Source organism: Oryzias latipes, chromosome 6 (assembly GCF_002234675.1).
Source record: "Oryzias latipes chromosome 6, ASM223467v1".
Taxonomy (NCBI): Eukaryota; Metazoa; Chordata; class Actinopteri; order Beloniformes; family Adrianichthyidae; genus Oryzias; species Oryzias latipes.
The window spans coordinates 32,071,241-32,099,147 of record NC_019864.2 but is presented as its reverse complement, the minus strand read 5'-3'; the positions used below and the strand labels follow the sequence as shown (position 1 = coordinate 32,099,147).

General features: G+C 52.6%; 3 protein-coding genes across 5 annotated transcripts in view; 2 read left to right on the top strand and 1 right to left on the bottom strand.

Annotated features, from left to right (window-relative positions):
- Positions 1 to 112: 112 nt before the first annotated feature.
- tsg101 (tumor susceptibility 101) lies at positions 113 to 7,223 on the top strand. Its single transcript, XM_023956194.1, has 10 exons — positions 113 to 447; positions 796 to 883; positions 957 to 1,022; positions 1,147 to 1,310; positions 1,424 to 1,550; positions 5,446 to 5,497; positions 5,564 to 5,646; positions 6,293 to 6,495; positions 6,563 to 6,802; positions 6,879 to 7,223. Exons 1-10 carry the CDS (start codon positions 406 to 408, stop codon positions 6,966 to 6,968), a joined length of 1,155 nt encoding a protein of 384 aa, XP_023811962.1. The 5' UTR covers positions 113 to 405; the 3' UTR covers positions 6,969 to 7,223.
- Positions 7,224 to 7,292: 69 nt separating this feature from the next.
- LOC101163391 (L-lactate dehydrogenase A chain) lies at positions 7,293 to 10,145 on the bottom strand. The gene is made up of 8 exons (XM_023956195.1): positions 10,044 to 10,145; positions 9,327 to 9,449; positions 9,075 to 9,192; positions 8,842 to 9,015; positions 8,598 to 8,771; positions 8,410 to 8,527; positions 7,597 to 7,720; positions 7,293 to 7,526 (listed from the first exon to the last, which is right to left on the bottom strand). Exons 2-8 carry the CDS (start codon positions 9,447 to 9,449, stop codon positions 7,362 to 7,364), a joined length of 996 nt encoding a protein of 331 aa, XP_023811963.1. The 5' UTR covers positions 10,044 to 10,145; the 3' UTR covers positions 7,293 to 7,361.
- Positions 10,146 to 11,865: 1,720 nt separating this feature from the next.
- Positions 11,866 to 27,907, top strand: part of LOC105357421 (serine/threonine-protein kinase BRSK2-like) — a 65,255-nt gene continuing 49,213 nt past the window's right edge. The window contains exon 1 of one of the 3 annotated variants that reach the window (XM_023956193.1): positions 11,866 to 12,344. In XM_023956193.1, the coding sequence (XP_023811961.1) occupies positions 12,263 to 12,344 (82 nt within the window). In that variant the 5' untranslated portion in view covers positions 11,866 to 12,262. The remainder of the gene's footprint in view (positions 12,345 to 27,907) is intronic. The other 2 variants (XM_023956191.1, XM_023956192.1) reach the window with 2 other exon arrangements.

Sequence of the window (27,907 nt, the reverse complement as noted above, 5' to 3'; positions counted from 1 at the left end):
AGGGATCACTGTATATATATATATTTTTTTTCAGACAGAAATAAACCTGCAGCTAAAGAGCAACCGTGAGCAGGTGAAGGTTTCCTGACGAGCCTGGCCCCGCCCCCACAGACTCCTGTGCAGATAAACATCTGCGTCAAACGTAAACCGGAAGCTGTCACTGGAGCCGGAAGTAACATTGTGTTGACTAGCCCTCCAGGTCAAATAATTCGGTTTATGTCGGTGTTCTTGCCTTTATATTGATCAAGGACTGACTTGAAAACCGTTATTTTGTATTTTAGTGGAGCTGAACCTTCAGGAGAAAAACTTTGTGCGGAACGAGCCGCGAGGCTAACGCTAGCTTAGCATCTGAGCTTCTGTTAGCCGTTTGTTTGTTTGCTTGTTTCCTCCATATAACATCACAACATGTCGGTGGTCAACGAAGTAACGCTGAAGAAAATGCTGAAGGTAAGCTGCCCGACGAACCAGTTAATCTCGGATCATTTTCGGGACCGTGACTGAGGACGAACACCGGGACACCGGAACGGAAAAACGGCGCCGTTTTCATAAATGTTTTCCTTCGATTAGGATCCAATAACTTCCAGAAGGACCAGCTTTTATTTCAGGATCTGTTTGTGTTCGTTAATGATGTGTTCATAGTTTATAATCGGTTTTCCGGGTTGATTGTTGTTTTTCTTAGATTCCCAAAGTGGTTTATATAACCTGAATGTAGTAGGTGACGTATGTGAACCTGAGGATCACGATGACGTCACCGGAAGTCAGTTCAATCTCTGCTTTGTGTTTTCTGTGCTTCAGCAATACAAATACCGAGACCTGACGGTCCGGGAGATCACCTACGTCATCTCCCAGTACAAAGACCTGAAGCCGGTCATGGACGCCTACGGTAGGAAGCCTGGCCTCCACCTGTGGGCCGTCTCCCCGCCGTGCGACACTCACAGGTGGTGTTTGTGTTTCAGTGTTTAATGACGGCTCCTCCAGAGATCTGATGAGTTTGACGGGAACGGTTCCGGTCAGCTACAGAGGTAAACTTGCTAAAGTCAACACACAGTTAGAGCCTGTTGTCTGTCAGTAAAACGCCGCCGTGTTTGGGTGGCGCTCTCACTGGGATCAGGATGCTCTGCATGTTCCGGTCTGTGTCTCCTATAGGAAATACCTATAACATCCCGGTGTGTCTGTGGTTGCTGGACACCTATCCCTACAACCCCCCCATTTGCTTCGTCAAGCCCACCAGCGCCATGATGATCAAAACCGGGAAGCACATTGACGCCAACGGCAAAATCTACCTGCCTTACCTGCACGAGTGGAAGCATGTATGTTTGCGCTTCTGAGTCGTGTTCCTCTGCTGGAATGATGAGAAGGGTTCCTCCTGAAGAACCGTTCATGATGACCCACTCTGTCAGTAAACCCCGCCTTTCTTTTGTAGCCGCAGTCAGACCTGATTGGTCTGATCCAGGTGATGATCGTTGTGTTTGGAGAAGAGCCCCCAGTGTTTTCCCGTCCCACAACACAACCCCCCTTCCCAGCCTTTCAAGCTGCCGGACCACCAAACAGTAAGCCGCGTTCCTGTGGTAGAGCGTTCATCGCACATGAGTCACGTGACCTCACATGACCTTTCATCTGTGTCTGTTGGTTTGAGCCTTCAAAGGCCAGGATTTCCTGTTTTCAACTCTTTTAGTTTTTCTCTTTTTACCAAATACCTTATGGCGCGGGGCCTTTCATTGGAGACCTACACTCTAAAACCGTCTGTAGTCAGTTTTGAACCAGTAATCCCGCGTCGATCTGCATGCTCCTGTGTTTTGTTGCACCCTGAGATAAAAAGTCATCTTCATATCAGTGACGGTGGAAGCTGCTGGAGGACTATCAGGTGAGGATAGCGAGGCTCGGCCTCAACTGTCATTGTGATCAAATAGAAAAAGTCTATCTATCTACCCACCCAGGCTGTGTCCCACCAAGGTGGGGTAGCCTAGACAGGGCACACAATTTTAACTCCCTCCTTCTCTTCCCCAAACCCTCCTCCTTCAGTGTGTGTGTGTGTGTGTGGGGGTGTGGGTGTGGGTGTGGGGGTGTGGGTGTGTGTGTGTGGGGGTGTGTGTGGTTGGGTGGGTGTGTGTGTGTGTGTGTGTGTGACTGGTCTAAAGCCTGGTCTAAGCCACACCACACTGCACCAGGGTCAGCTGCACACTCCAGTGTGGGCACCTCCACAGCAGGGCCTCAGCCAAGGCTGGTTTCCCCTTACCGCTTCATCCCAAGACCTGGGGCCTCATTTCTAAAACTTTGCGTAGGATTTGCGTCAGAAGTGGCGTACGGATGAAACATAGAACGTGCGTACGCACAGAAATATTCGGATTTATAAAACCGTGCGCACGCACATCCTACGCATCTTTCCCTTTATAAATCACAACCAATTCTAAATGCAGCGCAGCTTTTGCGGCTTCATGACACGCCCATAGTTGCCCATAAATAGTCCGTGAAACGCCCACAAATGAATATTCATGGCTTGCTAAATCATGGCACACACAGAGAGGAAATCAAAAAAACGTAACTTCACTCAATGTGAAGTAGAAGTTATCGTTGGCGAGGTGGAAAAGAGGAGAAAAGTGTTGTTTGGAGGGCACAGTGTGGGCATTACTAATGCCAAAAAGGCACGTGAGTGGCAAACGGTGGCAGACGCCGTAAATGCTGCAGCCTCACAACCTCAGACCGTGGCCGAAATAAAAAAGAAATGAAAGAAATGATCGGACATCAAAGTCGAGGCAAAAAAACGTCTAGCGCTGCATCGGCAGAGTGTGTCCGCCACGGGGGGGGGACACCGGAGCTGACCCCTCTTGATGAGAAACTGGCCGCTATTATTGGGGAATCCCTATTAAGTCCCCCTTATCGGCGTCCTCCTCCGCCTCAGTCAGGTGACTGAGACGGAGGGGACGCCGACGCGCCAGGGTCAGGGTGACACAGGAAAGAGAAATAATTCAAATGAATGCAGTCAAGTCACATGTATGCAGGCTACACAATTACAGATTATTAATATAGAACAATTTTATTTTAGTTGCTGGGTGTTCCAGCGGGGCCAGTGGTTACGATGCTGCAGCTGAGCAGCCGTCTGGCCCCAGCGTCTCCACGGCACGCGGCTCTCAACCTCCAGCAGTGGGCGTGTCCTCACCGATGCAGTCCTTGAAATGCAGAGGGAAGTCAGTAGTTCAATCAGAGAGGTGGCCAAGGAGTTGGGCGAAATCAAGATCGCCCTGACTGAAATAAACTGCACGATGAGGGAATTCTTAAATAAATCATATTTTCCACACCTCTTTTTCTTTATAAGCGACGCATCACTTCCAAACGCTGGCGCACAGCAGCAGCGTTTGGCTCAAATGCGTGGGGATGGGGTTCAGGGTCGGGGCCAACACAGCAATCAGCGTCCAGGGGGTAGAGGCACGTTTTTAAGCTGTGCCACATTGTGTAGCACAGCACATGCCAGCACGATTTGGCGCACACTGTCACTTTCACGTGTTTCTTCCATCTGCCGACGGCGTCGCCGTTTCTCATTTCACCCGTTTTTGTGCGCACGCCTGGGTCAGAGCGTGGAGGACCGCACATTTTCCCGTCAAGTTTGCTTTTTATAAATCTCAACTATTGCGTAGAGAGTGGCGTACGCCTTCTTTTGTGCGTACGCAACCTTTAGAAATGAGGCCCCAGACCTCTACCACACCCATCCATTCATCCATACACAAGCTCTCTCCACCCATCCCTGTCCTGAGCAGCCTCTCTCCCCTGCACCACAGTCATCCCTCTTGCATTCAACGCTCTTCTTACCCCCTCTGTTCATCCCATTCGCGGTCTTCCTCTCATTCTCACTCCACTCACATCAGATTCATATACCCTTTTCACCAAACGCTCCCTTTCCATTCTTTCAACATGTCCAAACCATCCCAGTGCCTTTTGCTCTGCTCTATAGACCAACTCTGGCATCACACCAGTTCTCTCTTGGATAACTTCATTTCTCACACGATCCATACGCGTCACACCACACATAGTCCTCAAACATCTCATCTCAACTACATTCAGCTTCCAGGTTTTTCACAATTTCATGATCTTTTTATATATTTATGAGAGATTTATTGGTTGGTTGTGTATTTGCACGAGGTCATATTTATTTATTTAATTATGAACAGTATAGGACTCCATACATACGGAGCAGGAACTCCAGGTGAGGCTCCGGAGCTTTGTGCCGTCAGAGCGCCGCCGTGAGGGCGGAGAAAAGGCTGCTGGTGGGGCGAGCCTCGCCAGCAGGGGGCAGACGTGAGCTGTGTAGCTACACTGGTGCCACAGAAACAGGACAGAGGAAGTCTGTCTCCATTGAGGAGAGACTCAGTAAACTAAAGGAAATCAGGAAGACTTTCCAACAGATCTTAGAGCTTTTAATGGAAAAGGATCGGAGCACCGACCCAAACAGTTCGGCCAAACATGGTTTGTTCTTTAGAAATAACATGGGAGTAAGTGGAAAAAAATGTAAGTATTTAAAAACTAAAAGAAATATTTTCAAAGATATTTGATAACTGACAAAGCACCAGAATCTGAAGTTACTGAGGGTCAAATGTGTGCTGAACACAGCTGTATACTTTAATTGGTTTACAGTATTTGAATAGTTTCTACACGGGAAGAGTGTTCTGTCCATGTCTATGACAGAAACATCCTCTGAGGACAAACATGTTCTTGTGTGGATCTTCTAAGCCGTTTCCTGCTGTTGGATGGATGCTGAAATATTCAGTTGTTGTAAATCTCCAGAGGAGTCGGTGCCTCACCAGCCATCAAGCTCACCGCAGCCACTGCTTCACATCTATGCCATCATTTCACGCTGCTTTGGACCGCTTTCCTTTGGGTCTGAAACGGCTTTTTCACCTTTGGTGTGACAGTTCCTTTTCCCAAAACCCCCCATCCTGAAAACCCTCTTTAGAATCTGTGACCTTCCGTCCAGGAAGGGATCATTTGTGGGCGTGACTAAATGAAGCTGATTTGCTCAGCCCTCCAGCAGCTTCCTTTGGCTGCAGTTGCAACCTGGCGAGCTTTTCCAACCAAATGTTCGCCGTGTCGGTGAGTTAGACATTTTCCGTGTCCACGCCGCGGCTGTTAAGGTTTGTGTTTAGCGTGACTAAATGCGGTCTCTGTTGTCCGTCAACATTTACTGTACTGTGGTTGATAATGTATGCATACGTGCTGATCTGGAGGAATCTGTAGAAGTCTTTACTGTTCAGGCCACGCCTCCTCCATAGCATGCAGTCAGGCCCAGAGTCTCCGCCCCCCCATCTCACAATCCGCCTCTTTCTGTGAGAGGTCACCTGTGGGATTATATCACCTGGCAGCAGGTTTGGGCGGGGCTTCCTGTTCTGTCAGCAGCAGGTGGCGCTCTTGTCTCACCCTGACTTTGCATTGACTCTTCCTCATTGTCTTCCTCAGCCTCGTACATGGCCGGCATGCCGGCGGCCTCCCCCTACAACCAGAACCCGGGGTAAGACTCCAGCCTGGGGGGGCTCACCGCCGGCTGACTGATGGTTAAACGTCTGTTTTTCTGCAGGGGGTACCCAGCTTTTCAGTTCCAGGGGGGCAGTTCCTACCCTGCAGGGCCCTACCCCCTCCAGACTGCCGTCTCCACTGTGGGTGCGTCTTATCATGTGTTTCTGCCCCCCCCTTTTAAACTTTGTGTAGATGAAACCAAAAACTCTACCTGATCTTTATGTAACCCCCCCACCCCACCCCCCCAGAGCAACTTTGTTGGAATGTGGAGACCCCTTTGAAAGGCCAGTGCTGTAACTGGAGTGGGGGGGCCTTAAAGGCCAAAGGCTACATCAGGCCCTCCTAAACCCAGACTGTAAGGGGGGTGGGGGGCTGGTTTTAGTCTGATGGTTCATGAAAACCCCCCCCCCCCCCACACACACACACTTGAAGATGGACTATGTGTTCTCTGAAATGTCTGCCAGACTTGTAGAGCAAAAGTTCAGACCCCCCCTCAGGTTTCAGGTTGAACGTTCAAACCCCCCCCCCCCCCCAGGTGGAAGGTTCAGACCCCCCCCCCCCCCCTCAGGTGGAAGGTTCAGACCCCCCCCCCCCCTCAGGTGGAAGGTTCAGACCCCCCTCCCCCCTCAGGTGGAAGGTTCAGACCCCCCCCCCCCCCCCCCCCCTCAGGTGGAAGGTTCAGACCCCCCTTCAGAGCAGCTCCTCCTTGGTTCCCGTCCCCTCCTCCTGACAGTGGTTGCAGAAGCTCTGAGATGACCCCCCAACCTTTTCCGTCATCGTGGCCCCCCAGGTCCCAGCAGAGACGGGACCATCGGGGAGGACACCATCCGGGCGTCTCTGATTTCCGCCGTGAGCGACAAGCTGCGCTGGAGGATGAAGGAGGAGATGGACCGCGCCCAGGCAGAGCTGGACGCCCTGAAGCGGACCGAGGAGGACCTGAAGAAAGGCCACCAGAAGCTGGAGGAGATGATCTCCAAACTGGACCAGGAAGTGGTGAGAAACGCCGACGGCGCCGAGCTGCGGTTGCGGCGGCCTCTGACTCACGGTGTGGTTGGTCCAGGCGGAGGTGGACAGGAACATCGAGCTGCTGAAGAAGAAGGACGAGGAGCTGAGCGAGGCTTTGGAGAAGATGGAGAACCAGACGGAGAACAACGACATCGATGACGTCATCGTTCCCACGGCGCCGCTGTACAAGCAGATCCTCAACCTGTACGCCGAGGAGAACGCCATCGAGGACACCATCTTCTACCTGGGGGAGGCGCTCCGCAGAGGAGTCATCGATCTGGAAGTTTTCCTAAAGGTAAGCAGCTGGAGCTCCTGTCCCGCAGGGCGGAGGAGGTCCGTGGTCACATGACTGAGCGCCTGTCTCCTTGCAGCACGTGCGCCTCCTCTCCAGGAAGCAGTTCCAGCTCCGAGCTCTGATGCAGAAAGCTCGCAAGACGGCGGGCCTGAGCGACCTGTACTGACCTGAGCCTCCTCGTCCTCCAGAGGAGCAACCTGTTTGTTAGGAAGCAGAGACTCGCCATCTCACCATCAACCCCCCCGTCCGCCTCCACAGACGCTGAGGAACCTCAGCCGCCGTTCATGTTCCTGCTCAGTCCTGCAGTGGGCGGAGCCTAACCCTCTGAATTCAGCCTTTGACTACGAGCACTTTGAACTGTTTTTGTTTGTTTGTTTGTGTAAACAAATAAAACCAGAGTCTAGACCTTCTGGACAACCCCCCCTCGTGTGTTTCTCCTCTGTTCTTCTGCCCCCCCCAGGCGGATGAGGAAACAGACGGATGTCAGGAGTGATGTCACCAAACGCCTTTATGTGGCAGAAGATGGATACACACATCATTTCTTCCAGGAGCCCCCTCCTCACAGGATGAGCTCCTTCTGCACCCCCCACAGGGTCTCGGCGCTCTTCCTCAGCTGCTCCTCCTCCTCAGGCTTCAGGGTCATGTGGACCACGTCCGTCAGGCCGCCGCTGCCCAGAATGCACGGGACGCTGAGGAAGACCTCGTCCTTCACGCCGTGCAGGCCCTGCCCCACGCAGACAGGGTTAGGGTGGCGGCCCCCCCTCCCCTCAGCCCGGCGGAGGTCGGCGCCTCACCTGGACCAGCGTGGACACGGGGTGGACCCTGTGCAGGTTCTTCAGGAGGCTCTCCACCAGGTCAGCCACCGACATGCCGATGGCCCAGGACGTGTAGCCCTTCAGCCGGATCACCTCGTACGCTCTGAGGGGACAGTTAGAGTCCCGTCATCTGTTCTCCGCATTTGACCCCTCCCCTGGGGGGCCGGTGAGCTGCAGACACAGCAGGAACCGTTTGGTGGTTCAAGCCCCCCCCCCCCCCCCCCCAATCAAACCCTTTATCCTGAGAGTCAAGCAGGAAGGCTTTGGGCCCAGTCATAGGGCGGACACTCTACCACAGTGCCACTGAGCTGGTAGGCGGAACAAGCAGGCGGAGACTGGTCATTCCTGGGGGGGGGGGACCTGTGTGTGAACCTGCAGGTATCTTTGAGCAAACAGCTGATAGCTGCGTCTATTCTGAAGGTCACGTCGCTGCGTGACGGAATCAGCATTGGGCAACACCCCCAGAAAGACCTGAGACTGACCCCCCCCCCCCCAGAAAGACCTGAGACTGACCCCCCCTCCAGATAGACCTGAGACTGACACCCCCCCCCCCCCCCCAGAAAGACCTGAGACTGACACCCCCCCCCCCAGAAAGACCTGAGACTGACCCCCCCTCCAGATAGACCTGAGACTGACACCCCCCCCCCCCCCAGAAAGACCTGAGACTGACCCCCCCCCCCCAGAAAGACCTGAGACTGACCCCCCCTCCAGATAGACCTGAGACTGACCCCCCCCCCCCCCCCCCCCGAAAGACCTCAGACTGACCCCCCCAGAGGGCGCATCCTGCCTCACCCGTCCACCACCTTCTTGTGGACATCCTTCCAGCGCTCGCCATCGTCCTCGGCGCCCATCTTGGGGTTGAGCTTCTGCAGGGACACCCCCGCGACGTTCACGCCGCTCCACACGGCCACTGCCAGGAGAAAGGCGTAAGGGCACGGGCTGGTCAGGGGGGGGTCCTATTTTTAGTAGGGGGGGCATACCGCTGGAGTCTCCGTGCTCTCCGATGATCCAGCCGTGGCAGCTGGAGGGGTGGAGCTGAAACTTCTCCCCCATCAGGTGGCGGAAGCGGGCGGAGTCCAGGTTGGTGCCGGAGCCGATGACGCGGTGCCGCGGGAAGCCGCTCAGCTTCCACGCCACGTAGGTCAGGATGTCCACTGGGGGGGGGCACAGGGAGAACAGGTCAGCATGCAGCAAGGTCCCTTCAGAGCCCCCCACCCCACCCACCAGGGTTGGAGACCACCAGCAGGATGCAGTGGGGGCTGTACTTGACGATGTTGGGGATGATGAACTTGAAGATGTTGACGTTGCGCTGCACCAGGTTCAGGCGGCTCTCGCCCTCCTGCTGGCGGGCGCCGGCGGTCACCACCACCACCTTGGAGTTGGCGGTCACGCTGTAGTCTGGAAGAACACGGCAGAGGTTGGGGGCGGTTCCAGAGGATCGCCTGAGCGCCGCTCACCTTTGTCCGCTACGATCCTGGGCGTCTTCAGGAACAGGGCGCCGTGCTGCAGATCCATGGCCTCCCCCCTCAGCTTGTCCTCCATCACGTCCACCAGGGCCAGCTCGTCACACAGGTCCTGGGGGGGACACGCCACCGATCAGCCCACCTTCACGCTCTGATGCCATTCCTGCGTCATATAGCCCCGCCCCCTGAAACCGCCAGGAACCCGGAGGAGCTGGAGCTTCACTTGTGAAAGAAGGAGCGACCCACCTTCAGCAGAACACTGACGGCGGACGCCATGCCCACCATTCCGACCCCCACCACCGTCACCTTGCTCCTGCTGCCCACAGGCTCCGCCTCCATCACACGGCTGAGGAGTTTCTCAGTGGACATCTGAGGAGCACAGAAGACGCTGTCATCCAGAACCAGAACCAGACCTGACGGTTCTGACTCATCACAGAGTTCTGCTTTGCTGACGTTCTTTCACACTGTCGAACCAGCAGAACCTGAATGGACCTGCAGAACACTGTAGAACCAGCAGAACCGTGGACGTTTACATGGGGGGGTCAGGGAGGTGTGAAGCTGTGGTCCTCAGACACCCAAACATCAGGTCTCCAGGATCCACCAGATCTCCAGGATCCACCAGGGTCCCTTGAAAGCCCAAACTGTCCAAAGGGAATTTCTGAACGATGGTTCACCAGAAACTGAAAGATCTGGTTTGTGACGGCTTATGGCAGAACTTAACCCCCCACCCCCCACCCCACACGAGGCAGGGGCATTAAAACCCACAGACCTACAAACCCCCCTCAGACCCTCTCGCGTCTGTGCACGCGCGCAGACGCAGTGTCTCCGTGAAAGGCATTCAGACGCGCGGGGGGGTGGGGGCAGCGGAACCGGTCTGTGCAGCAGTCATCAGAACCGGATCCTCTTCCCAGAACCTACTGCCTGACAAGCGTTAGAGGATGAAGAGCGGCGGGACCGTCTTACCTTAGCAGCCTCTCCTCACGTCTGCAGCCGAACCGGGACCGACTCTATTTAAACGCAAGCCGGGAGGGGAGGGGGGGGGGCGTTCTCTGCGCAGGCGCAGCTGAGGAACCAGAAGAACATGAACATGTGGAACATTTGGACAGAAAAGAACTGAGAACTTTTCCCTTTCACCCGTGGAAACATGACCAGACGAACTTAGGGGTCACGTGATGAGGGTCTCCTGTAGAAAGAGACCCGGATCTTCATTTATTAAACTCAATAGAAACGGCTTGAATAAAAGTAAATAAACACACAAAAAACATCATTTATGAACAGATTTAGTGAATTTAAACGATAGTATTTAGCGCAAAGTTCCGGTTCGAGTCCCGGATCGGGATCTTTCTGTGTGGAGTTAGTCCAAAAGCTGGGCGTCCCCACGTTTGCAAGTGTATGTGCGCGCGCGCGTGTGTGCATGGGGGGGGGGGGGGGGGGATCAGTACAGACACAGAGACGGTTAGATTCTGGTACCGGGGGTCCAGTTCTGAACATTTAATGACCGTCAGGCTCGGTTCTAAGTCTGACTCAGTTTCTTTCTGCATTAAAGCAAAAACACTTTTTCTTTTCCACAAAACATCAAAACCTAAAGATTTTCCATAAATTCCAGGAGAAATTAAAGTTCAGAGTTTTTGGAATCTGCCAAATAGAATAAAACCATAGAAATCAATATTTACATAAATGTAAAGTATCTAAACTCTTTTTAGAACCTTCCACTGTCTCACCACCAGAGGGCGCCATCCTACTGACATCGACCAGAGTTCAAGTTTTCAAGTTTTCAAGAAGTCAATGAAGGCAGACGCCGTGTCTCCTGGAGTTAGTTTTCCTGCAGCCTCCTCCTCCTGACTCTACAGACTTTCATATTATGGTCTGCTTCAACACCAGCCTCCAGACCTCCGGGTTCCTGCTCACACAGCCCCCCCTGCAGGCTAAAGAGAACTGATCGGGCTCTGTTGTGTCCCTGATCTGGGCTGAGGGAACATAGAGGTTCTGGGTGACGGAGGGAGTCAGATCTCCTCCTTCTTCTGATTGTGATGAAGAGTCTGGTGAGGATTCATCATCTTCTCAGCTCCCATCCAACCAGAGATTCAAGCAGCTCGGGACAACCGAGACATCAGCGTTTAAACAGAAGGAGGTGGAGGGAAACCGGATCAGGAGACCCGATGGAGCAACGAAAACGTTCAGGAGATGAAGAGGAAAAGGTTTGATAAGAAGAAAAAAGGTGGAAGAAAAAAGGTGGAGGTTAGGTGAGGTGGGAGAAGTTCAGCAAAGGGGGATGAGGCCGTGTGGACCAGGCTGAACATACAGGGGGGCTCCTCCCTTCATGTCGGGTCAAAGCCTTTTCTTTCTGTCAATGTTTGCAGACAACATTCAGACAGACATTTTCTCTGTGGGGCAAAGACAGCTCGGTGACCCGAGTCCGGCTCGGTGACCCGAGTCCGGCTCGGTGACCCGAGTCCGGCTCGGTTTGTGATTCTGCTTCAGGCGGTGGCAGTTTGTTCAGCCCTGATGACGGCAGGTGAAGGTGTTGGAGGGCGGACTCAGACTGAGGCTGTTCATTATGGGATGTCGGTGAAGACCGTCACTGTCTGAACGTTAATGGAACAGCTGAGTCCTGGACTCTGAGATCAAACCAAAGAGGTTCTTGGCTTTCTACAGACACACAGATGGAGACCAGAAGCAGAAACGACACGTTTGGCCTCAGGCTGCATGTAAACAACACTGATAAATAAGGGGAGGGGGGGGGGGGGCTCTCAGGGGTCTTCCACAGCATTTTCTGTCCCCGCGGAGGTCAGACTGGCTTTTCATCATTTCAGCCGGAACGGAATCTGAAAATCAGACTGATCCAAATAAACTCTAATCCTTTTTTTCAACCGGACGATCCCAAAAAGGCTGAAAAATGAAGTCTAAATCAAACCGAGCAGCGCTTTAGCGTGAGGGCGGGGCCATGGCCGTTCCCGCCCTTTCGATTGGCTGGATTAGCCGTCATTCAAAGCTCAGCGCTCAGCAGCGCCCCCGCAGGCGCGCGGCGCCCCTGCAGTTTCATCCTTGGAGCTACTGCGCGTGTGCGGCGAGAGGAGGACCGGAGGAGCCGCGAGCCCATCCGCTGCAGCCGCGAGGCTCGGACGCGCGGAGGTACCGGACAGGCGGCGGCGGCTCATGAGCGCACGTGATCGGAGGGAGTCATGTCATCGTCCGGTAAAGAGAGCGGGAGCTCGTACGTGGGACCGTACCGGCTGGAGAAGACTCTAGGGAAGGGACAGACCGGTAAGGACAGCGCGCGCGCGTCGTGATGGCTAATTGCTTGGAAACACCTGCCGGGTTTCTGTTCAAATTGCTTCTGTGTGTGTGTTTTTTCGTGCGCCCGCCCGCGTGTCTGGGGGTGGGGGGTTTCGTTCCGCGGGCACACTCACGGGGGATTTGGAGCCGTGCGCGTGCGTGAAGGTGAATGCGGGGTTTTAGAAAATGAACTTTTTTGCTCGCGTATGTTGGGGGGGGGGGGGGTAGTTATTATGGGGATCCATAACTTGTTGAAGATGATGATGATGAAGATGATGATGATGATGATGAAGCTGCACGAGCTGCGAAACGTTTTGAGAGAAGAAGTTCCTTAGAAGTTCTGGATCGGTTCTGAACCTGTAGGTCTGGACTCATCATGTGTGTGCGTGCGTGCGTGGGGGTGGGTGGGGGGGGGCGTCTGGGTGTGTCCCTCGGTGGTGCCTACTTTATTGGGGGGGGGGGCTTTGCTCTCCTGTTCCTTGAGGGTGGGGGTCCTTGTGATGGCCCCTGGATGATGTTGAGTCCTCTGGGGGCCGGAGCTTTCTGGCTCCTACTCCATGGGGGGGTCGGCTGCCTGTGGCCCCCAGCTGTGGGAGGTGTTGGGAGGGGTCTGGCTGTGAGCAGACAGCAGTGTGTGTGTGTGTTCTTGTGGTTATTTGTGTGGATGTTCTGCAGAAACTATGTTACATATTTTGGCTAAAAACAAAAGAATCGTCATGAAGATGACGCCCCCCCCCCCGGTTCTGCAGGACGTTGCCCCGCAGCAACAAAAGTCCTAAATAAACATCGGGAGGATTTGGTTATCGTTCCTTAGAGAACGTAGTTGGAGGAGCGAGAAACACAAAACTAACACATCAATTACACAACCAATCATTAGTGTGGATGTTTGAGTGTGTAGATGTGTGTTGTTGTGGGCGGGACCGTTGGCACAGAGTAAGCCTCCTCCCAGTTCCCATCATCTCCTGCTAGCTTACAGCCCCTCACATTATCAAGCTAACGTCAGCGGTGTAACAAAAAGGAGAGCGACATCGTAGCCATCCAGCCGTCCGGTTCTGATCCAGATTCCAGCTCAGACGTTCGTGGTTCTGTCTGTCTGCAGGGGGAGGATCAGGCGTCTGTTGATCTACGTAGTTCAGTAACGCGTTAACGCACGATTAGCTCTAGGGGGTACAGATCTACTCCTAAAGAGTTGAACAGAAGCCCAATGGTCAAATGAGAGCAGCTCAGCTGCCCCGCCCCCATAATGACGTGCACATTGACATGTTGGAGTGCTCGCTTGGACGGCGTCCACCTGGTTTCCTACCGTCTGTGTTTTACCTTTAGCTGCTACACGTTCGTCTGTGGGCCATTGGTGCAGCGGAAAGCCCTGTAATTGTTGGAGTGACTAGCAGGAGCCGTGAAGACGCTGGCTCAGCGGTTCTGCAGACGGCTCTGCAGACGGCTCTGCGCAGCCGTTCATTTGTGGAGATGAAGGTCTGCAGACGTGTAATCACACGTTTGGGTCGGTTCAGAAAAGACTTCAGATGAAAATGAGGACTCCATGTTTTTACTGCTTTGTGTCTGGCTTCTGCCAGGCCAGGGGGCGGGGCTAACATGGCATTGGCTATGTTTGGCTTGAGGTGAGGGAGGGGCTAAAGGAGCTGTGAAGTTTTTTTTTTACAGGAAGTCTGATCTGCCCGTCCAGTTCAGCGGCCTCTGTGCTCATTAAGTGATTAGGTCTTATCCTGACGCACACATGCGCATGCTCACGTGCACGCGTTCACATGGCAGCTGCAGTGGTTGTGATTTGGTTCCTGATCTAATCCACAGTCAGCTCTGGCTCACACGTGGCCGAAGGTGGCGGGCGCTGTCCGCTCCAGGCTTAGCAGATTAGCACTTTAGCGTGCGGCTGGGCCTCCTCGCCGTTTCAGCTCAAGGAGCGCCGCGTTCGTCATGCTTGGCAGCGTCCTGCTGTACGTCACGGCGCCTTTTTGCAGCAGCTTCAGGTTGTCCTGGTCTGGCCGGGGAGGGGGGTGCTCCTTCAATGATCTTGAGGGGGGGGGGGGGGGTCTGAAACAAGGGGCCTCTTTGTGGAAAGAAAGGTTTCTTAATCCAGCGGGTCATGACAGATTATCTGCAGCAGTGAGATGTTCTTCATCCTCATCGTCTGCAGAGCTTCAGGTCTGTCAGTCACAGTCTGACATGCATGCATCCATGACGCAGAGGGTCCTCTTCAGGGTCCTGGTCAGGGTCCTGGTCAGAGTCCTGGTCAGAGTCCTGGTCAGAGTCCTGGTCAGAGTCCGGGTCAGAGTCCGGGTCAGAGTCCTGCTCCTGGTCAGAGTTCTGGTCCTGGTCAGGGTCCTGGTCAGGGTCCTGGTCAGAGTCCTGGTCAGAGTCCTGGTCAGAGTCCTGGTCAGAGTCCTGGTCAGGGTCCTGGTCAGAGTCCTGGTCAGAGTCCTGGTCAGAGTCCGGGTCAGAGTCCGGGTCAGAGTCCGGGTCAGAGTCCGGGTCAGAGTCCTGGTCAGAGTCCGGGTCAGAGTCCTGGTCCTGGTCAGAGTCCTGCTCCTGGTCAGAGTCCTGGGGCCTCATTTCTTTTTTTTTTTTTTTTTTTTTTTTTTTTTTTAACTTGTCCTGTCCAACAGCTAGGCAGACAGATGAGAGCTGAGGGCCTCTTGGGTTGGACATATTTTACTTTAACAAGAGGGGTTATTAATCTTCAGACAAACCAAAGGTATGTCTGAATAAACCCCTTTTGTAATTGAGGCCAAACTTTATTAATTTCAATCATGTCTGAAAATCTTTGGTGTTGGACCGGACGGAAAAGGAAAGAGGGGAAGAAGAGAGAGGGACGTTAGAGAGAGGGGGGGGTAGGAGGGTGATAATAGGAGGGGAAAGGGGATAAGACCATGAAGCAGCATAAAGCAGCAAGTTTACTGGTTGTTAATCATTATGGTAAGGTTCAAATGAAAAAAAAAACAAAAAAAAAAAAAGGGCGGAGCCTGTCCACACACACACTCAAAAGTTATAAACACACCTGTTAGTTGCAAAAATGTCCACCTGTCGACATGTACACAAAACAGATAGTGTTCACACGCATACTTATGCCTTAAAACCAACTAGTGTGAAATATTTCAGTCATTCAGTCTGTTGAGCTAACACCTGTGCTCAGGTGAGTGTTTATGTTCTTCTAAAATGGATGGTGGAACGTGAAAAGAAGGAGGGAGAGTGCCCAGCCATCCCCACCCCAAGACCCCCACCGCACCAGCAGCGGCAGCCGGAATCCCCCCAACGCCACACGGGAACCGGCAGGGAACAACCGCCGCCCGGGCGACCAAGCCCGCCACCCAGGCCAGGGCCAGCAGGGCCGCCGCAAGGCCCCCAGAGCCAGAGAGCAGGGAGGCACGGAGGGAAAGAGGGCGCCGCCCCAGCCCAACCAGGAGAGCAGCCCCCCCGCCGCGCCGGGAGAACCCAACGCAGGGCCCCACCGGAGAAGGACGCCCACAGCCCCAGACGAGCACCCCACCACCACCCAGGAGTTCCGGGCATCCCCCCGCCCCAACCCCAGGTACGAGCCAGGACCCCCCAAGGGAGACCCACTCCGCACTCCAGGCAGCCATCCGCCCGGCCCACGGTTGGTCCAGGGAGGAGCGAGGCAGGGGCCCGCCGCCCCCGCCCAGAAGGGGGGAACCCCGGGGAAAAAAGAGGGCCCACAAGGGGTGTTGTAAATATGGCCCGACCAGGCTCGGCCACAGTTGGAAATTTGGCGGGGCCCAGCACTCAGGAGCAAGGACCAGAACCCACCCCCCAGGGACACGAACACCCCCGGCTCAGATGTAATGTGAACCCCCCCACCGCGCGGAGAGAGCACCGCCGGGCCCAGGAGGCCAGCACCCCGGGGACACAGCCGCCGTTGCAAAGGGGCCCGTACCCCCCACCAGGGAAGAGGCAGGGGACAGATGGTCCTAGGTCCCACCTTCCTTGCAAAATGTGTGTGCGTGTATGTGTGTTTGAGAGAGTGTGTGTGTGCATGTGTGTGTGTTTATGTTGGGATGTATATATTGAGGGGGGAGGGGTGTGTGTACTAAGGGGGGTGCAGTTAAAATTGGCGGGTAGGGCACTAAGGGGACGTCTCCTGATTACTCACAGTGACGTCCCCTCACCCTCCCCACCAAGGGGCCCTAAATGTCTAAGGTGCGGTTAAAATTGGCGGGTAGGGTGCTAGGAGGACATCCGCTGCTTGCTGGCAGTGATGTCCAAGCACCCCCCCTACCAAGGGCCCTACATGTCTAAGGTGCAAATAAAACCGAAAGAGGGGGGGCCCACTCCATACGGCAACCACAGGAGGGGGGTCACTGCCTAGTAAACCCCCCCCCCAAGGCTCATCGCAGGCTAAGCCCCCCACCCCCTCACCCTATTATGAGGTTATATGAGGAAGGGGGTAAGTTGGGGACAGATGATAGACTATCCCCCGGTGGTCAAACAGCCGTCCCCCGCCCCCCCCCCCAGCAAGGGGGCCAGGCCCACCCAGCCCCGGGGCCCCACCCCCGGAGGCGCAGACACCCCAGGCCCAGCACCACCACCCCCACACAGAGAGAGGGGAGCCAGAAAGCGCCGCCCCCCCCCGGAGCAAGCCCAGGCCCCCACCCCCAAACGCCGGCCCTAGAAGAGCTCTGGTCAGGCCTCGACGGGACCGAGGCAGCCAACCGGCCGGGGAAACCGCCGATGGCCTCAGCGGAGACCCCGACCCGTCAACCCCCCCTGCCCCGTACCAATAGTGGCCCCCCCCCTCCCCCAGAATGCCCCCCCACAGGACAGGGCCGACAAGACCCCCACCCCACCCCACCCCCAGACCCCGCAGCCGAAGCGGATGACACCCAGAGCGACCGGGGGCCCCAAGAGGGTTGTCCCGTCCCGCCCCAGAGCCAGGGAAGGGCCGATCCCAGCCCCAGGTGTAGACGGGAAGCCCATCCAGCGCCGCTGGGCCCCCCCCCCCCCGAGCAGCGCCCCCCGCCAACCCCCCCCAGCACAGGCAAAGGGACCACCCCCCCAAGCCAATCCAGACCACCTCCCCACCCCCCACCCCGCACCCCCACACCCAAGCCCAGAGGAGTGGGGGCCTCTTTGTGGAAAGAAAGGTTTCTTAATCCAGCGGGTCATGACAGATTATCTGCAGCAGTGAGATGTTCTTCATCCTCATCGTCTGCAGAGCTTCAGGTCTGTCAGTCACAGTCTGACATGCATGCATCCATGACGCAGAGGGTCCTCTTCAGGGTCCTGGTCAGGGTCCTGGTCAGAGTCCTGGTCAGAGTCCTGGTCAGAGTCCTGGTCAGAGTCCTGGTCAGAGTCCGGGTCAGAGTCCGGGTCAGAGTCCTGCTCCTGGTCAGAGTTCTGGTACTGGTCAGGGTCCTGGTCAGGGTCCTGGTCAGGGTCCTGGTCAGAGTCCTGGTCAGAGTCCTGGTCAGAGTCCTGGTCAGAGTCCTGGTCAGGGTCCTGGTCAGAGTCCTGGTCAGAGTCCTGGTCAGAGTCCGGGTCAGAGTCCGGGTCAGAGTCCTGGTCAGAGTCCTGGTCAGAGTCCGGGTCAGAGGCCTGGTCCTGGTCAGAGTCCTGCTCCTGGTCAGAGTCCTGGGGCCTCATTTCTAAAGGTTGCGTACGCACAAAAGAAGGCGTACGCCACTCTCTACGCAATAGTTGATATTTATAAAAAGCAAACTTGACGGGAAAATGTGCGGTCCTCCACGCTCTGACCCAGGCGTGCGCACAAAAACGGGTGAAATGAGAAACGGCGACACCGTCGGCAGATGGAAGAAACACGTGAAAGTGACAGTGTGCGCCAAATCGTGCTGGCATGTGCTGTGCTACACAATGTGGCACAGCTTAAAAACGTGCCTCTACCCCCTGGACGCTGATTGCTGTGTTGGCCCCGACCCTGAACCCCATCCCCACGCATTTGAGCCAAACGCTGCTGCTGTGCGCCAGCGTTTGGAAGTGATGCGTCGCTTATAAAGAAAAAGAGGTGTGGAAAATATGATTTATTTAAGAATTCCCTCATCGTGCAGTTTATTTCAGTCAGGGCGATCTTGATTTCGCCCAACTCCTTGGCCACCTCTCTGATTGAACTACTGACTTCCCTCTGCATTTCAAGGACTGCATCGGTGAGGACACGCCCACTGCTGGAGGTTGAGAGCCGCGTGCCGTGGAGACGCTGGGGCCAGACGGCTGCTCAGCTGCAGCATCGTAACCACTGGCCCCGCTGGAACACCCAGCAACTAAAATAAAATTGTTCTATATTAATAATCTGTAATTGTGTAGCCTGCATACATGTGACTTGACTGCATTCATTTGAATTATTTCTCTTTCCTGTGTCACCCTGACCCTGGCGCGTCGGCGTCCCCTCCGTCTCAGTCACCTGACTGAGGCGGAGGAGGACGCCGATAAGGGGGACTTAATAGGGATTCCCCAATAATAGCGGCCAGTTTCTCATCAAGAGGGGTCAGCTCCGGTGTCCCCCCCCCGTGGCGGACACACTCTGCCGATGCAGCGCTAGACGTTTTTTTGCCTCGACTTTGATGTCCGATCATTTCTTTCATTTCTTTTTTATTTCGGCCACGGTCTGAGGTTGTGAGGCTGCAGCATTTACGGCGTCTGCCACCGTTTGCCACTCACGTGCCTTTTTGGCATTAGTAATGCCCACACTGTGCCCTCCAAACAACACTTTTCTCCTCTTTTCCACCTCGCCAACGATAACTTCTACTTCACATTGAGTGAAGTTACGTTTTTTTGATTTCCTCTCGGTGTGTGCCATGATTTAGCAAGCCATGAATATTAATTTGTGGGCGTTTCACGGACTATTTATGGGCAACTATGGGCGTGTCATGAAGCCGCAAAAGCTGCGCAGCATTTAGAATTGGTTGTGATTTATTAAGGGAAAGATGCGTAGGATGTGCGTGCGCACGGTTTTATAACTCCAAATATTTCTGTGCGTACGCACGTCCTATGTTTCATCCGTACGCCACTTCTGACGCAAATCCTACGCAAAGTTTTATAAATGAGGCCCCTGGTCCTGGTTAGGGTCCTGGTCAGCGTCCTGGTCCTGGTCAGAGTCCTGGTCCTGCTCAGGGTCCTGGTCAGAGGCCTGGTCAGAGTCCTGGTCCTGCTCAGGGTCCTGGTCAGAGTCCTGCTCCTGGTCAGAGTCCTGGTCCTGGTCAGGGTCCTGGTCAGAGGCCTGGTCAGGGTCCTGGTCAGAGTCCTGCTCCTGGTCAGAGTCCTGCTCCTGGTCAGAGTCCTGGTCCTGGTCAGGGTCTTGGTCAGAGTCCTGCTCCTGGTCAGAGTCCTGGCCCTGGTTAGGGTCCTGGTCCTGGTCAGAGTCCTGGTCCTTGTCAGGGTCCTGGTCAGAGTCCTGGTCCTTGTCAGAGTCCTGGTCAGAGTCCTGCTCCTGGTCAGAGTCCTGGTCCTGGTTAGGGTCCTGGTCAGCGTCCTGGTCAGAGTCCTGGTCCTGGTCCTGGTCAGTGTGCTGGTCAGAGTCCTGGTCAGCGTCCTGGTCCTGGTCAGAGTCCTGGTCAGAGTCCTGATCAGAGTCCTGGTCCTGGTCTTGGTCCTGGTCAGAGTGCTGGTCCTGGTTGGGGTCGTGGTCAGAGTCTTGGTCCTGGTCTTGGTCAGAGTGCTGGTCCTGGTCAGAGTCCTGGTCCAGGTCTTGGTCCTGGTCAGAGTGCTGGTCCTGGTCAGAGTCCTTGTCCTGGTTGGGGTCCTGGTCAGAGTCCTGGTCAGAGTCTTGGTCCTGGTCTTGGTCAGGGTCCTGGTCCAGGTCAGGGTCCTAGCCCTTATCAGAGTCCTGGGGCCTCATTTATAAAACTTTGCGTAGGATTTGCGTCAGAAGTGGCGTACGGATGAAACATAGGACGTGCGTACGCAGAGAAATATTCGGATTTATGAAACCGTGCGCACGCACATCCTACGCATCTTTCCCTTTATAAATCACAACCGATTCTAAATGCAGCACAGCTTTTGCGGCTTCATGACACGCCCATAGTTGCCCATAAATAGTCCGTGAAACGCCCACAAATGAATATTCATTGATTGCAAAATCATGGCACACACAGAGAGGAAATCAAAAAAACGTAACTTCACTCAATGTGAAGTAGAAGTTATCGTTGGCGAGGTGGAAAAGAGGAGGAAAGTGTTGTTTGGAGGGCACAGTGTGGGCATTACTAATGCCAAAAAGGCACGTGAGAAAATGCTGCAGCCTCACAACGTTGGACCGTGGCCGAAATAAAAAAGAAAAGGTCGGACATCAAAGTCGCGGCAAAAAAGCCGCCAGAGTGTGTCTGCCACGGGGGGGGGGGGGGACACCGGAGCTGACCCCTCTTGAGAGACTGGCGGCAATTATTGGGGAATCCCTTAGTGGAGCGGTGACTGAGGCGGAGGAGGACGCCGACGCGCCAGATGCACCGGGTGACACCCCCCCAAAAGCTCCAACAGGACGGCTGGAGGAAGTGGGAACCGGCTCATGAGCCAGTCGTCCTCGTTTGCCAGCAAGTCTTATTGCTGTCTAAAGATGCGTTCACTCTGAATTCTTCCATTTGCCACATCTTCTAAGAGCGCCAGATCAGCCATTGTGTGTCATTACGCATTGTGATGGGGCATTTTATTTCCCTCCATTTAATTACATCTGACAAGCTACAGATGTCGGTAATAATCCACGTGGAAATGGGAAATTGTTCTGCGTAAATGTAATTTCTTGTTGCTTTCTGAATGGTTGAGACATACGCCATACATTGTTTTATCAAAAATAAAACAAACTAAAGGCATATGCATGAATACCATAATTCCATAGCTTATGAAGAAATGTTTTACTATGAAAACAACTTTCCCCAGTGGACAATTAATACGTCTGTCCGTCCGTCCGTCTGTCTGATTCGCACGCATCTGGCGGCGCGTGCACACGCAGCGGCTCCTCTCTCCCCTACCTTCAGTGTTTTTTGGCTTTTTTTTGGCTTTATCTTTTTGGGTTTCAAGGATTTATTGTTTTTAAAAGAATGTATTTTAAGTCGTAAGTCGTTTATTTATTATTGTACATGCTGCTTGCACTGTGGGGTGGGAGGAAAGCAATTTCATCTGTGCTGTATGTCTTACGGATGCAGCATATTTGACAATAAAGCTGACTTTGACTATATCTGCTCCACCAGACGGACACATTAACGAGAATATCAGTTTTATACATTATTTCGTTCTGTTAACTATATTATTTATGAGGATGAATTGCACAACATGCCAATATTGCAGAACATATTTCACTTTTCTTTCTGCAAATATGTGTTCATTTGAATTTCTGTTGTAATTTTCGTTTGATTTTTTTCTTTGTTTCATTGCTGATCGATCAAACGGGTGTTGGTGTAGCTGTTAATTGTCAGACTTGCTTTGTGAAGTCTTCATGTTATTTCTGAGAGGCAGGATTGTCATTTTCACTTTCACGTGTTTCTTCCATCTGCCGACGGTGTCGCCGTTTCTCATTTCACCCGTTTTTGTGCGTACGCCTGGGTCAGAGCGTGAAGGACCGCACGTTTTCCCGTCAAGTTTGCTTTTTATAAATATCAACTATTGCGTAGAGAGTGGCGTACGCCTTCTTTTGTGCGTACGCAACGTTTATAAATGAGGCCCCTGGTCTCGGTCAGAGTCCTGGTCAGGGTCCTGGTCAGAGTCTTGGTCCTGGTCTTGGTCAGGGTCCTGGTCCCGCTCCCAGTCAGGGTCCTGGTCCAGGTCAGGGTCCTAGTCCTTGTCAGAGTCCTGGTCAGAGTCCTGGTCCTGGTCAGAGTCCTGGTCCTGGGCATTTGTGACCAAAAAATGGAAAATGTCCTGATAAGACTGGACTTGGAAAAAGAGGCTTTAGATCATCTAGTTGCTGAAGCAGGAACTGCAGAGGTCATTGATGATTGGGCGAGGCTTTAGAAACATCTGGGGGGGTCTCTCTGGAACCGACCCGGTTTAGCCGGACGCTCCACTCAGCCGGGATTAAGCCCTCACTGAGTCGCCCGCCTGGCCCCGATGAAGAACGCTGCGCTGGTTGTCATGGTTTCCTGCGTCTTCCTGGCTCACATTAGTGATGAAGGTGAAGAAGAGGCTGGTCTGGCCTTTTTTTCCTGAACACGCTGCTGCGTCTTTGTGTGTGTGTGTGTGTGGGGGGGGGGGGTTCACGTGTTGTCGTGCGAGCCGTGTGCTCAGACCTTTGGTCATGGATCAGACTGCTCTGCATCTGTGCTGCTCCCATCTAAATCTGGAGATTAGCACATGTGGGGGCCTTGGCTTTAACTCTGAGCTCAGTGAGCTTTGGCAGGCTGTCCTTAGAACGGGGGGGGGGCTCAATGCTCCGCCCCCACCGGTGGCTGTGCTGCTGTGGCCTTAGGAGACGGAGCTGTGACCTTGACACGGCTGCAGGTTTCTCATGTTTGTATTCTAGAGGAAGCCTCTTCCATCAGCCCAGATAAAATACGGAGTCGTGGCGCCAAGGGCGGGAAGGGTGCGCAGGGCGTCCGGCGTCAAACCCTCGGCCAAACCACCTGGGAGAATCAGTGAAAGCTGATTGGCTGTGGCGAGCCCTGGAGGGATTCGCCAAAAAGTCACCAGCAACTAAATCCATTTGTACGTCTGAGCTTTCAGCTAAAGTGTGTTCTTGATGTTCCTTTTTTGAAGCTTTGTTCTAACGTTCCATGCTGGCACCACACGCTTTTTTACTAACATGAAGTGATAAAGAAAAAATATGAAAAAAATGAGGATGAAGATGTTAAAAAATGTATCAAATCCAGAACGGTTCCTCTGAGGAACAGCTGATTATTTCTCTATAGAAGTCTGTGGGATTTTGGCTTCTTGAAGCCAGCAGGTACAGTTAAGTCACTTTTAACTGTACCTGCTTTACATAAGCTCTCATTTTTATTTATTTTATGTTTTTAGTGTTAACATTTTTATTGTAAATGTCATTTATTGTTTCCCCCTAGCCAGGACTCCCTTCAAAAAGAGATCTTTAATCTCAATGAGACAATTCCTGGATAAATAAAGGTTAAATAACTAAAAAATACTTCCTGTTTGGAACGCCAGGGGGGTGGAGTAACTCAGTCCAGGTCTCCTTCACAGTCAGTGATTTGAACCATAAATATTTCTACCCATTATTCAATTTTATGTCTATCGCCCAACATTTACACCAACAGTTGTCTCAATGGGTTTCATACCTGTGATTGTGTAATAAACATGAATCAGAAAGAACATGAAGTCATAGAATTCAACAGGCAATGGCTAAACTAAACTAAACAGACTAAACTAAACCAACATCCCTGCCCTAAGACCCTCCTTCTCTGTAAGGAAAAACCTTAAAAAAACCTCAGGGGGGTCCACATGAAGGAGGGATCCTCCCCCAGGACGGACAGGTGATGTACCAGAACTCTGAGAGAGAATTAGCTTATCTAACTCTACAACTACATATTTAAATAGTCCAGCAGACGAGCTTCATCCAGATGGATTTGGGGGACGAGCCGGGGGCTCCAGACGAGCCGGAGACAAGATCCACAACCAGATGTAGGAGCAGAGAGATGGCAACTGCCTACCTCCAACTGTACTTTGACTAATTCTAGGAACCACAAGCAGTCCTGCATTTAGTGAGTGAAGTGTTCTGATTGGATGGTAAGGGACTATGAGGTCCTTAATATAGGACGGGGCCATTCCTTGTAAGGCCTTCTAGGTTAACAGGATGATCTTGAACTTGATTCTGGAATCAACTGGGAGTCAATGGAGTGAAACCAACACAGGAGTGATGTGATCTCTTCTGCTAGTTCCAGCTAACAATCTAGCTGCTGCGTTCTGAACAAGCTGGAGACTTCTTAAGGAACTCTTAGGACACGCTGCTAACAAGGAGTTACAGTAATCCAGCCTCCACGTAACAAATGCATGGATGAGTTTTTCAGCATCACTCTTAGAAAGTAGATTTCTAGCCACAGAGGTCGATGTGTGCTCTTCAAAGCCTTTAACGGCAGCTGTAGGAGACCGAGCACGTCTGCAGATCGACGCCGATAGAAATGCGCTGCCCGAGATGCAGCAGTGGATGGGGGGGGTGCAGGAACAGTGATGGGGCATGAGAGACCGCTGGGAAGGAGAAGGAAACAGAAAGAACGTTTTAAATTAAGATCTAGCCACAGGGGTTGCAAGCCAGTAACTTCTGTGCCGGTCCCAAGCCCGGATAAATAGAGAGGGTTGCGTCAGGAAGGGCATCCGGCGTAAAAATTGCCAAAATAACCATGCGAATCATCCACAACACTTTAGACATACCGGATCGGTCGAGGCCCGGGTTAACAACGACCGCCACCGATGCTGTTAACCTACAGGGTGTCGGTGGAAATTTGACTACTGTTGGTGGAAGAAAGAGGGGAGGCAGAAGGGTCCGTGGCCAGAGAGAGAAGGGAAAAGGCAGGAACATAGGTTTGAGAATAGGGACTCTTAACGTTGGCACAATGACAGGGAAAGGCAGAGAGCTGGCAGACATGATGGAGAGAAGGAAGGTAGATGTACTGTGTGTGCAGGAGACAAGGTGGAAGGGCAGCAAGGCACGTAGTATTGGAGGAGGATACAAACTGTTCTATCATGGTGTTGATAGGAAGAGAAACGGGGTAGGAGTGATTCTGAAGGGGGAGTTTGTAAACAGTGTTCTAGAGGTGAAAAGAGTCTCAGACAGGATGATGAGCTTAAAGTTAGAAATCGAAGGGGTGATGGTGAATGTAGTCAGTGGGTATGCGCCACAGGTTGGCTGTGAGTTAGAAGTGAAGGAGAGATTCTGGAGTGAGTTGGATGAGGTCATACAGAGTTTTCCCAGAGGAGAGAGAGTTGTTATTGGAGCAGACTTTAATGGGCATGTTGGTGAGGGCAACAGAGGTGATGAGGAGGTGATGGGCAGGTTTGGTGTGAAGGAAAGGAATCTGGAGGGACAGATGGTGGTGGACTTTGCGAAGAGGATGGAAATGGCTGTAGTCAACACTTACTTCCAGAAGAGAGAGGAACATAGAGTGACATACAGAAGTGGAGGTAGGAGTACTCAGGTGGACTACATCCTAGGGCTGGGCGATATGGCCTAAAAATAAAATCTCCGATTTTATTTTTTTAATTCGATTTCCGATTTTTTCCCGACCCCCCCCCCCCCCCCCCCTTACTTAAGGAAAGCAATAAGTACAAACGGCAGACAACTTAAAGCAAATGTTGCTTTTACCTATTCAAACCCAAGACAAATGCCATTTCTGGTATGAATAATAAATAAATGAACACGCTCTTGGAATCAAAGTTAAGTATAAGATTTTTCTTCTTACTCCCTTTTTGGACTTGTGTTTAAAGAATTTTGTCCTGTTTTATATAACTTTCGTCTTTTTTTTGTCTAATTTCGTTATTCTAAACTTGTTTTCACTTATCCAAAATAAAAAGGTTACTTCTTTACTAAAAGTCCCAGCTGTGTTTTCAGTCACACTTTGTAGTCTGGACTAGAAGGAGACAAACATTCACCTTGACAGTAGCAGCATTTTCTAAAGGATTAACAATACAGCTCATATCTGGGCTCTAAGGTTTGAATTCAATTAAGAAACCGCGTCTTCTCCACGGAGATGATGATGAAGCAGCAGCAGGAGTCACGGTCAACACCCCCCCCCCCCCCCCCTCGCGGCCGCCTCCTCCGAAAACAAAATCCTAAAGCGGCCGCGTCGCAAATGAATATACCGGTACAAGTAATAATTACAACGCAGTATTCCTTAGCAGTATTCTTAATTAATCTTAGTATTATTAACAAATAACAGTAACAAGTAACTGTCTAACTAATGAAGCAACTATACAGGCGTTGTAGAATGAGTATGTGTGTGTGTCAGGGCGCGTGCGTGTTTGAGAGGACTGAGCGCGTGCCACGAGAGCGCGCGTGAGAGCCTTTGACTTCGATGGGCTTTAGGCAGCGTGGGGTCTCTTCCTCCAGGTCTGTGGCAGTAAACCCAGACCAGTTCCAAACAACAATCTTCCCTCTGTCACCAGTAGCCATGCTGTCGCTAGCTGCTTCGTGTGTCGATTGTCGCGTGTCGCCATCTGAAACTAACGCTACGGAAGCTCTGGGGAGCCAAAAATGCGCCACATAAAAACTCGATTTCGTTATTTTTTAAATCGCCCGTAACAAAAAATTTGAATTAATTAATTTGATCGATTTATCGCCCAGGCCTTCTACATCGTATGTAGACAAGGTCATTTGAGAGAGGTTAATGACTGCAAAGTGGTGGTAGGAGAGAGTGTAGCCAGACAGCACCGCATGGTGGTGTGTAAGATGACTCTGGAGGTCAGGAAGAAGAAGAGAGGGAAAACAGAAAAGAAGACCAAGTGGTGGAAGCTACAGAATGAAGAAACTTGTGAGGAATTTAGGCAGAAGTTGAGGCAGGTCCTGGGTGGTCAGGATGAGCTTCCAGAGGACTGGGAAACTACAGCAGAGATTATCAGGGAAACAGGTAGGAAGGTGCTAGGTGTGTCATCTGGAAAGAGGAAAGACGGTAAAGAGACTTGGTGGTGGAATGAGGAAGTACAGGAATGCGTCCAGAGGAAGAGGTTGGCTAAAAGGAAGTGGGATGTAGAAAGGACTGAGGAAGGTAGACAGGAGTACAAGGAAGCGCAGCGTAGAGTGAAGAGAGAGGTGGCAAAGGCCAAACAGAAAGCTTACGATGAGCTATATGACAGGCTAGACACAAAGGAAGGAGAGAAGGACTTGTACAGGCTAGCCAGACAGAGAGACAGAGATGGGAAGGACGTGCAACAGATAAGGGTGATTAAGGACAGAGATGGAAAGGTGCTAACAACCCAAGAGAGTGTACAGAAAAGATGGAAAGAGTATTTTGAGGAGCTGATGAACGAGGAAAATGACAGGGAAAGAAGGGAGGAAGATGTGGTTGTTGTGGAGCAGGAAGTAGCAGAGATTGGAAAGGATGAGGTTAGGAAGGCTCTGAAAAGGATGAAGAGCGGAAAGGCCGTTGGTCCTGATGACGTACCTGTGGAGGTATGGAAGTGCTTAGGAGAGACAGCAGTGGAATTTCTAACGAGGTTGTTCAATAGGATTCTAGAGAGTGAGAAGATGCCCGAGGAATGGAGGAGAAGCGTTCTGGTCCCGATCTTTAAGAACAAGGGTGACACGCAGAACTGCAGCAACTATAGAGGAATAAAGTTGATGAGCCACACAATGAAGCTGTGGGAAAGAGTAGTGGAAGCCAGGCTTAGGAAGAAGGTGGAGATTTGTGAGCAGCAGTATGGTTTCATGCCCCGTAAGAGCACCACTGATGCCATTTTTGCTTTGAGAATGTTGATGGAAAAGTACAGAGAAGGTCAGAAGGAGCTGCATTGTGTGTTCGTAGATTTAGAGAAGGCGTATGACAGGGTGCCGAGGGAGGAGCTGTGGTACTGTATGAGGTCGTCTGGAGTGGCAGAGAAGTATGTCAGAGTAGTTCAGGACATGTATGAGAGAAGTATGACGGTGGTGAGATGTGCTGTAGGTCAGACAGAGGAGTTCAAGGTGGAGGTGGGACTACACCAAG

What these genes read in the sequence shown, in the direction of transcription:
- tsg101 (XM_023956194.1), top strand. Translation starts at nt 406, where the DNA reads ATGTCGGTGGTCAACGAAGTAACGCTGAAGAAAATGCTGAAG. An exon ending in GCCGGTCATGGACGCCTACG is followed by an intron (nt 884 to 956) that starts GTAGGAAGCCTG and finishes TTTGTGTTTCAG; the next exon opens with TGTTTAATGACGGCTCCTCC. An exon ending in GACTGCCGTCTCCACTGTGG is followed by an intron (nt 5,647 to 6,292) that starts GTGCGTCTTATC and finishes GTGGCCCCCCAG; the next exon opens with GTCCCAGCAGAGACGGGACC.
- LOC101163391 (XM_023956195.1), bottom strand. Translation starts at nt 9,449, where the DNA reads ATGTCCACTGAGAAACTCCTCAGCCGTGTGATGGAGGCGGAGCCTGTG. An exon ending in GCTGGTGGTCTCCAACCCTG is followed by an intron (nt 8,772 to 8,841) that starts GTGGGTGGGGTG and finishes GCCCCCCCCCAG; the next exon opens with TGGACATCCTGACCTACGTG. An exon ending in AGAGCACGGAGACTCCAGCG is followed by an intron (nt 8,528 to 8,597) that starts GTATGCCCCCCC and finishes TTCTCCTGGCAG; the next exon opens with TGGCCGTGTGGAGCGGCGTG.